The sequence below is a fragment of the Rosa rugosa genome, chromosome 2 (assembly GCF_958449725.1).
Source record: "Rosa rugosa chromosome 2, drRosRugo1.1, whole genome shotgun sequence".
NCBI classification, from domain to species: domain Eukaryota; kingdom Viridiplantae; phylum Streptophyta; class Magnoliopsida; order Rosales; family Rosaceae; genus Rosa; species Rosa rugosa.
In genome coordinates this window covers 31,498,446-31,508,862 of record NC_084821.1, presented here as the reverse complement: position 1 = coordinate 31,508,862, position 10,417 = coordinate 31,498,446, and the positions used below count along the sequence as shown (strand labels likewise).

Below are 10,417 nucleotides of genomic sequence, written 5' to 3'. Positions count from 1 at the left end.
CATGAGATAAAAATTTCAATTTTTAATTACAAATGCGTTGGCCTATACTAATTTGTCTCCTAAAGTTGTATGACTTATACATTGCATTTAAATTGTTGAGGTCCATTCTAAAATAACCATGAAGTGGAAGATGAATTTGGAGAAACCAACCGCTCGATTGAGAGATTGTAATATTTTATAGTGGTTGTAAAAAATCTAGCCAATTTGGTTATCGTTTCGAATTCGATCAACTAGGTCAAACGTAGTTACTCTTATAAACCTATATTTATATATCATACACTCCAAAGATCAACCCCTATCAATTCAAAGAAAATGAAAAAACTGACCGTTGGATGAGTTTATTACAATAAATTATGAGTGTGATAAAAAATTTAGCCAATTTCACCATATTTTCGAATTCGATCAGATTGGTCAACCGTAGTCACTTATATGTTTTCTTGGTTGACCGATAGCGTGACAACCGCGAAACGTGCTTATTTTTTCACATCACGTTTGTATATATTCCATCGATGGATGTGCATGGACATAAGATAAAAAAAATTAATTTTAATTACAAACACATTGGCCTATACCAATTTTCTTCCTAAAGTTGTATGACTTATACATTGCATTTAAATTGTTGAGGTCCATTCTAAAACAACCATGAAGTGGAAGATGAATTTGGAGAAACCAACCGCTCGATTGAGAGATTGTAATATTTTATGGTGGTTGTAAAAAATCTAGCAAATTTGGTTATCGTTTCGAATTCGATCAACTAGGTCAAACGTAGTTACTCTTATAAACCTATATTTATATATCATACACTCCTAAGAGCAACCTCTATCAATTCAAATGAAATGGAAAAACCGACCGTTGGATGAGTTTATTACAATAAATTATGAGTGTGGTAAAAAATTTAGCAAATTTCACCATATTTTCGAATCCGATCGAATTAGTCAACCGATATTTAAAATATATATATATACACACACACACATATTTTATATAGAATTATAAGAACTTCCACACACACATATATATAGATATCTATATATATATATATATATATAGATATATATCTCTATACATATATATATATCTATATATATATAAACACACACACACATGATATATTGATATATATATATATATATATATATATATATATATATATATATATATTTTTTTTTTTTTTTTATAAACACACACACATATATAGATATATCTATATATAACACACACACATATATATATATATATACATATATATATATATACATATATATATATATATATATATATATATATATATATATATATAAACACGCACAAATATATATCTATATGTGTGTATATATATCTTTATAAACACACACACACATATCTACATATATATATATATATATATATATATATATATATATATATATATATAAACACACACATATATATATATATAAACACACACAAATATATATCTATATGTGTGTATATATATCTTTATAAACACACACACATATCACACATATCTGTGTGTATATATATCTTTATAAACACACACACACATATAGATATAGATATGTGTGATATGTGTGTGTGTTTATAAAGATATATATACACACATATAGATATATATTTGTGTGTGTTTATATATATATATATATATGTGTGTGTTTATATATATATATATATATATATATATATATAGGATTTTTCTCAGGTGCGGATGTCCGTACCGAAATTTCGGTACGGATTTTTTTTTTTCGACCACTTTCCGGCCACATTTTTACATCTTAACCGTTCAGTTTTTAGGTCCTAATGTATAGATCACATCTGCACAATTTAAGCCAATTTGGTGATCGTTAAGGCATCCAAAACTGCAATTTACACGAAAGGACTGAATTTGTCGAACCGGAACCGTTCGTATTTATAATGGTAAATTGCAGTTTTGGATGCCTTAACGATCACAAATTTGGCTGAAATTTTGTAGGGATGATCTATACATTAGGACCTAAAAACTGAACGATTAAGATGTGAAACTATGATCGGAAAGTGGGGAAAAATGAGAAATCCGTACCTAATCATTAGGTACGGACGTCCGCAGCCAAGAACCCATGTATATATATATATATATATATATATATATATATAAACACACACACACACACACACACACACACACACACACACACATATATATATATATATATATAATATTTTACGGGCTTTTACGGGCCGGGCCGGGCTTTTGCGGGTTTTTTGCAGGCCGGCCCACTACCCACCCGAGGCGGGCTTTGCGGGCTTTTTAACGGGCCGGGCCGGGCTTTTAGCCCTTAGGGCCGGCGGGTCTCCATCGGCCCACTTGATCCGCGGGCTTTTTGATGAGGCCTAAAAAAACATTTAAAAATGGCCTTACATGTAATTGGCCCCAATAATTCATCTAAAATTAGGGTATTTGAGGAGTTCCCCTGAAAAGTCAGGTATTGCAGTACTGAGTAACAAACAAAAGTCAGGTATTGCAGTACTGAAAAGTCAGGTATTTGTCTCGTTCCTATCTGAGACCCTCTCTCTCTAAACAGTAGAGAGAGAAAGTAGATCTGAGAAGAAACTCCCCCCTCCCACTTCTCTTTTGCCCAAATCTTGATCCTTCAGGATCTAGATTGAAGGCTTAAGAGTTGGGGGAGGTCACTCCTTCTTCTCTTTCAGCATCCTAAAGACTATTGTTCTTCTCTCACCTTTGTGGTTATATCTGGCCTTGTCCTGTTCTTCTCTGGCTTTGTTCAGATTCGGTGGACCTTGTTCCTCATCTTTTATTTTCTTTCTTTCTCTCTGTCAATCAATCCCACATCTTTCCAGATCAATGTATACCCAACCCCTAAACAGTTCTTCCCTTTTCACTCCCAAACTCCATGAAAGCTATGGTGGCTGTGATAAGAAAGTGCAAGGCACTTACCTAGGTGAGTATGGGTGCTCACACATGGGTTCATCACCCCCCATTCTCCATGGTTCTGGTTCTCGGTCCTCCTTCGGTAGCCACAATGCTTTCTTGGTATGGGTCTCTATGGTGGAGAGTATGGTGTTGTTTTGAGGGATCTTATCCTTTGGGTTGTTGGATTTCACATGATTTGTGTTCTGGGCTTTGATTGGCATCGGATATACAGTACGGAACTACTTGGTGTTCTGCTTCCGGCGGCTCTCCGTGGTCGGCGGCGCGAGGTGGTCTGCAATAGCTAGGTTTTCTGTATTGGAGTGAGCTTATTCTTTGGGCCTTTGTTTTAGTTGTTTTACAAGGGTTAATTTCCTTATACTGGTTCTTGTTGAGCCAAGTGGGAAATTAAGTTTCATTTCTTTATTGTCTGTTTGGGTATGTCCATCACACTTATTAGTAGGTACTAAGTTCAGCCTTATGTGCTAGTTTTGAAGCAGCTTAATTGATCCCCATTTCCGAAAAAAAATAAAAATAAAAAAAACAAACGATATTTGACTCGGAGCGGACTTATACCGGGGGACGTTTGAAACCCTTGTTCTGCTTGGCAGTGGCTCCCTGAATTCCAACGGTTTGAAAGCTCAAAGTTGGGTGCAGTCATGGCTTCCGGTCTGTTTCTCTACCCGATAATTGTGATTGACAAAAAAATTGTTAATAGTTTTGATAGAAAGCGAGTCGGTTAATCCAGCATTATGTGTGCAGATGCTGATATGGAGGATTACGGATTCGAGTACTCGGATGAGGAGCCTGAGGAACAGGACGTTGACATCGAGAATCAATATTACAACTCTAAAGGTATTTTGCAGTTCCACTTGTACGCTTCCTCTTTAGGGTTTTCTAATTCTGGTGACATTGTGTGAGTACTATCTCTCAATCTCTCAGGTTTGGTTGAGACTGATCCAGAAGGAGCACTTTCAGGATTTGAGGAAGTAGTTGGCATGGAGCCCGAGAAGGCCGAGTGGTGAGTACAAGCACTAATTGCACTCTTTTTCGAGTTTGAAACCTCTAATAGCTCAGGATCTTCTGTTTTCAATTTGTTTTGTTTTGTTTAACTTGAGAAAGATGAAGAATTGGATTACTCTCTGAACTCGCGTGTTGGTGCTGTTGCAGGGGATTTAAAGCTTTGAAACAGACTGTGAAGATCTATTATCGTCTCGGGAGGTATAAAGAAATGATGGATTCGTACAGGGTGATGTTGACATACATCAAATCAGCTGTAACGCGAAACTACAGTGAGAAATGTATAAACAACATTATGGATTTTGTTTCTGGATCAGCGAGTCAAAACTTTGGTCTCCTGCAAGAGTTTTATCAGACCACTCTAAAGGCCCTTGAAGAGGCAAAGAATGAGAGGCTTTGGTTCAAGACAAATCTTAAGCTTTGCAAAATTTGGTTTGATATGGGCGAATATGGGAGAATGAGTAAGGTAATACCTGTTTATCTTATTACCTATGATGGTTGTGAATTTGTGATCTTGAAAGGCTGAGAGTGACCTTTTTTGCACTATTAGATTCTCAAGGAACTCCATAAGTCTTGTCAAAAAGAAGATGGTACAGATGATCAAAAGAAAGGAAGTCAACTTTTGGAGGTTTATGCAATTGAGATTCAAATGTACACTGAGACTAAAAATAACAAAAAGCTCAAGGTAAGAATCTAATGTCATATTAACCTGCCTTTCTGTTTCAATGTGTTCTATGAACTATGTTTCTATCTCTCTCTATTCTCTGTGATGTGTTGGATTGGTTTAGTTACCATTTTAATCACCGGTCTGGTTTTGCAAGCTAGTTATTAGGAAATATTTACTCTGTTCTCCATTTTCTTCTATGGTCAACCAAAATGAGGCATAGTAACTGTGCTTTGGGAATGCTCAATTAGTCTAAATTTATGTAACCTAGTTTTTGAAGTGAGTGTTCTTCAAGTTGGGCATCAATTCAAGTATAATATTGTTATTATCTCTTTCCAAGGCATAGTCAGGCTCAAGAACAACATGTTCGTTGGCTCATCAAAGTTATCTAATCTTCTTTCGGTAGACTCCTAGCTGGCCAAGGTAAGGCCTGAAGTTTAACGCTTGAGTGAAGCTTGAGCTGAGCTTGTCTCAAGTCTGATTGCTTACCCGGTGAGTCAAACCTGAAGTCACAACCAAGCTTGATTGGTTTACTTGCACATCCTTAAGTTCTGGATAATGTTATTTAGCACTTGCAAATAATGATGCAGGAGCGTGCAAGAGGCTTTCCACATTATCTTAGGATTTATTGTTTATTCTTTATCAGTCTAATCTCTATTGTTCTCCTTCCTGTTTTGATTAGATTGATGAGATTCAAGTGTTTTGGAGGGCTAGGATTAATGTGATTGTGGGGCTAGAATATTTGGGTTACTTTAACCTAGTATATATAGCTGGGTATGTGTACAAATCTTTTTCATATTATAGAATATAGGGTCTCTTGGAGTGCATCCCCTAGAACTCAATTATCCTCCAACCTTAATCCTACGGTTTAATTTCTCCTCGTAAAATGGTGTTAGATTTATCTTTCTTATGGTTTACATTGTGTTCATTGGCTTGGAGGTCCATCTGCCTAAGTTGTCGATTGCTCGTTGGGTTTAAGTCATGTAGGTTCCTACAGGTCCCAGCATAAATGTACCACGGGATTCTAAACAGTAAAAAACTTGCATGCATGCAAAGCTTATGCTGTATACCTCAGAGTCATTTCAGTCATATTATCAACATTAAAACATTCAGACATTAAAAATCTAAAGGGTGGAAGAATGTGTCACCCTCAAATTTAATTCCAAATTGAATCCTCAAAGGATGTGTGATACCAAGAGGGGCAATTCATTGTTGAAAGACATGCCATGAACCCCAAGGGATCACTTTTTCCCTTGGTAACCATGTGCAGGGGCTCTACTTATGTGCAGCCGCTCCATATTGACACATGGGCGCCCACCTGCACTGGTGCTTCTCTGTAAAGGGAAATACACATTACCCCAAACCTGTCAGGTTCATATCTTTCAATCATTTGGCACCCAGGAGGTTGTGACTACAAAATGAGGCAGATCGAAATAAATCAATCTTTTCAAATTAAAGAAGCAAAAAAGGTTCTTGATCCTTCCACTATTTATCTTGTTGTTAGACCTTACTATTTTAGAGGCACTTAATTGATATATAGCTGTGAGTTGTGACAATATAATGGATCATTGGCACTTACTATCACAGAGGCACTTATTGATAGTTTTTTGTGACAATTTAGTGGATCAAGTTAGTTGCTATATTACGAAAACGTTCAACAAGGGCCCTTAAATTTGTCGTTGTAGTAATGTTTTATCCAGTATAATACTTTCCATAGTTTCTTTACTTTTTGTGCTTCTGTTTACCTTTATGCTCAAGCAGCATCTGACTGTACATCAATTGCAGCAATTATACCAAAAAGCTCTTGCAATCAAGTCTGCAATTCCTCATCCTAGGATCATGGGAATTATTCGTGAGTGTGGCGGTAAGATGCATATGGCAGAGCGTCAGTGGGCAGAGGCCGCCACAGATTTTTTTGAAGCTTTTAAGAACTATGATGAAGCTGGGAACCAGAGGCGTATTCAATGCTTGAAGTATGTTCTTGCTGCCATTATTTTTCATTCATTTGAATATATTTATAAATGCCCGGCCTTTACTCTCTCTATCTTCCCCCACCTCTCGTCTGTGTTTTTCCTTGTGTACAATTGTTGGCGTTGCGTCCACTAATGGTCTTGAAGTGTCATTTATAATGAGTAAAGAGCAAGTTGTGAGGTTAGTAAACTTCATGGTGGTTTGAAATATCAGCCCACCATTGACTTTGGAGTCATACTATAAGTAGGGATTAGGTATGAAGTCATACTATAAGTTAAATGCATCATCTAATGCATGAAAATAATGAAGATGCTTTTACGTGATCCACTGGAAGACATTTGGACTAAGAGCCTATATACTTGGGATATAAGGCAATTAGTCTTTATTTTACCTAGGGCCTTGTTTAAAATATTTGTGTGATTGATTACTAGTTTTAGTAGCTATATATTTTAAGGTCAGATATGTGTTTGGTATGGATGCAAATTCAAGCTTTTACTTATGTTAAGAATCTTGAGAATGACGGCCACTGCAACTTGCTGATGCAACTGTTAACTTCAGGATGCAAACTAGTTTGAAATTGAGGGCTACTACAACTTGCAACTATTAATTCCCTTTAGTTGATGCCTTAGGTTTTTTTTTCAGCTGAGTGAACTGGGCCTAGGCTGTATATACTATGCATGTAATATCTGGATATATTTCTCTGTTAGTACTTCCTATATTTCACAAAAAAAAAAAAAAAAAAAAAAAAAATTCTATTAATTTATTCATCTTTAATGTGCATGGCCTGGCAGATATTTAGTTCTGGCTAATATGCTGATGGAGTCCGAGGTTAATCCATTTGATGGTCAAGAAGCAAAGCCGTGAGTTGTGAAAAGACTCATTTTCTTTCAAGTGTTTTTAGTTTTTTCTTTTCATTCTGCTGTTTTGACTATTTCTGTTCAACAGGTATAAAAATGATCCTGAGATCTTGGCAATGACAAATCTCATAGCAGCATATCAACGAAATGAGATCTTAGAGTTTGAGAAAATTCTTAAGGTGTATTAATTGTACCTTATATAGGGTGCTAAGTTGTCCTCTGTTTGTGTGTGAAGTTTCGCTCTTCCTTTCTGTCTTGCTTCTCTCAATTTAGTTTCTACTTTTATTTTCTTCAGAGTAATAGGAGGACAATTATGGATGATCCATTCATTCGAAACTATATTGAAGATTTGTTGAAGAATGTCAGAACTCAAGTTCTGCTTAAACTAATCAAGCCGTACACACGGATCCGAATTCCTTTCATATCAAAGGTGAACCCAGATTTTATACTTTGTACTTGTAGACAATGCACTGTTGTGCTTGTTTAAATATTAATTTCTTGGAAACAATTGAATGGTTCAGTTATAGCCATTTCTGGTGCCAAAGCATAGTTGTATCACCTGGAAACTTAATTGTTTTGACATTCAGGAACTCAATGTCCCTGAGAAAGATGTTGAGCAGCTCTTGGTTTCACTAATATTGGATAACCGAATCGATGGACATATTGATCAAGTGAACCGGCTCTTAGAGCGTGGTGACAGGTCTGTTTACTCGAGTGCATTTTTTTTTTTTAGTCCAGGCTTACTATTTATAGTAAGAAAACTAAATTTTTTCTGTAAATGTCATTGGCAAACACTGCAGGTCAAAGGGAATGAAGAAGTATGCTGCCGTAGATAAATGGAACACGCAGCTGAGGTCTCTTTACCAAACAATTGGTAACCGAGTATATTGAGAACAATCGCACACATTGTTTTTGACCTCATTCTGTGTGTTGTCAGTTTTCTATGTCATCATGTCATGGCTGATTTGACTTCCAACTTCTTTACCTGTTTGAGGTCATGCTTGGTGAGCTGTGAATATTATGAGCCTTATAGTTTAGATGTTTACCCGTAAGAATTTATAGGCTCGTTAAATGACAAATACTTTGTAAAGTATTTTGGTGCTTACTACACCGCTTTATGACAATTGAGAGAACTTGGTTTTATGTTGGACCCGGGTAAAATTCCAATTGTTGATTTATTTTTTTTCTTTTCCCAATGGATCCACGGTTCTTTTTCTCTGGGTTTTTAGCATATGGGTTCTTTTTCTCTAGCATATGGATCCACGGTTCTTTTTCTTTAGCATATGGGTTTTTAGGTAAACCTGGTTGCATATTTCTTTGCTTTTCTAATTCAACAAATCTATTAAGCCTCCATCAACTGCTGCAATGTGATTGATGAGTACCCTATTTTTTCGATGTGCGAGTCCAAGAAATATGGAATGATATTAGAGAGCTTGAGAAAGAGAGTTGTTCAATTGGAGAAGAAGGTAATTACAAATAATTGGGGTAGAGAAAGAAAGAAGGCATATACATGGAAATGGACAGTGAAGGGATGGAAAGGTATGGAAATTAGTGATATTTGGGCCAACCGCGTCCGTCAGTCATTCATTCTACCAATAAAGAAAGAAAGACCGCAACACACACATAAGCACATGGACCAGATTCTCTTGCGCTTCATAACACCATCAACCACCATGCATTGCTCCCTCAATTATTCACCTTGCTACACTATATTAAATGCATTATTATTCAACTAATAATCCACACCAACTCACACCGTTATACTATTAACTATCCTTTTTTTTTTTCTAATTAAAAAATACTCCTACCAACTGTCAGTCAAGTTACCCAACATATGGAAGCTGCGGAGTGCATTAAGAGCAACTCTAACAAATTTTCTATAATTTTTATATTATAGGAAAGAAAAAGTCAAAACTTTAAGCAACTTTTCTTCTCAAACTCTAATAGATTCTCTATTTTACAGCAATTTCTAAAATCTCCATAATTCTTCTTTAAAATTTTAGAGATTGCTGTAAATTTAGGGAATTTCGTTTTCTCTTTCCTCACTATCCCTAAAATGGGGATAGTTATAGAGAATTTGTTGGAGCAAAAGATGCTCATTTTTCCATAAAATAGAGAAAAATCGAAATATGGAGAAGTTGTTGGAGTTGCTCTAAGCACATTGCAACTTTGCAACATAAAAGAAGGTGATTTCTAAAATGCAAAATTACAAAGAGAGCTAGTAAAGTTTTCTAATTTTTTCTTTTCAAATTAATTCTATAATGAATCACTAATATTGTCTTAGATAATGTAATTTTTTTTTTAATTCCTACGAAGAAATAATTGGTCTAATAATGGATACGGGTATTTCTTTTCACAATTTTCATTTTCATTTTGTTCATCTATGTGCACCAATAGGTGTGTATTTAGTGGGGTAGTAAGATAATGGATTCACATTTAAGACCTTGTTTGGTTCATGGAAAGAAAAGTAATTCCTTTGTCTTTCCCATAGGAAGGGAAATTAAATTTCTCAAAAACTTTCCACTCCGTTGTTTGGTAACATAAGAAAAGTTATTAGGAAATTTCTTAAAAATTTTGTAATTAATGTAATAAAATAATATGTTGTAAGTAATAAATGCAATGAAATTTCAAGTGATTCCTTTGGGTCACTTTTGGTTCGTGGAAAGTAAGCATTAGGAAATGAAACTTGTTCATTTCTTGCGTTTGGGATACAAAAAGAAAGGAAATACTATCATGAAGGAAGGAAAAATAAGGGAGAAAGTGGTTCATTCTAAACACCAAAGGAATCACTTTCCCACCTTTTTCCTTGCATTTATTACTCACAATACATTATTTTGTTCCATTAATTAAACTTTTTTATAATTTTCCTGTTAACTTTTCTAACGTTACCAAACATCGGAATGAAAAGTTATTGGGAAATTTTATTTTCTTTCTCATGGGAAAGACAAATGAATTTCTTTCATTTCCGTGAACCAAACAAGGCCTTGGGGTCTGGAAGGA

At 35.4% G+C, this 10,417-nt stretch overlaps 1 protein-coding gene across 2 annotated transcripts; it reads left to right on the top strand.

Moving 5' to 3' along the window:
- The first annotated feature begins 3,414 nt into the window (after positions 1-3,414).
- On the top strand, positions 3,415-8,562 carry LOC133731847 (COP9 signalosome complex subunit 2). Of its 2 annotated transcripts, XM_062159277.1 has the most exons (11): positions 3,415-3,574; positions 3,668-3,760; positions 3,848-3,926; positions 4,076-4,391; positions 4,476-4,610; positions 6,375-6,562; positions 7,352-7,420; positions 7,506-7,596; positions 7,713-7,847; positions 8,005-8,117; positions 8,218-8,562. In XM_062159277.1, the coding sequence occupies exons 1-11, from the start codon at positions 3,565-3,567 to the stop codon at positions 8,306-8,308; spliced, it is 1,320 nt and encodes a 439-aa protein (XP_062015261.1). In that variant the 5' UTR covers positions 3,415-3,564; the 3' UTR covers positions 8,309-8,562. The 2 variants fall into 2 exon arrangements, with proteins under 2 accessions (XP_062015261.1, XP_062015262.1); XM_062159278.1 differs by lacking the exon at positions 3,415-3,574 and having other exon boundaries at positions 3,658-3,760.
- The last annotated feature ends 1,855 nt before the right edge of the window (positions 8,563-10,417 follow it).

Excerpts from the sequence above, each read along its gene's own strand:
- LOC133731847 (XM_062159277.1), top strand. Across the intron at positions 3,927-4,075 it reads GAGCCCGAGAAGGCCGAGTG|GGGATTTAAAGCTTTGAAAC; the intron begins GTGAGTACAAGC and ends GTGCTGTTGCAG. Across the intron at positions 8,118-8,217 it reads CTCTTAGAGCGTGGTGACAG|GTCAAAGGGAATGAAGAAGT; the intron begins GTCTGTTTACTC and ends CAAACACTGCAG.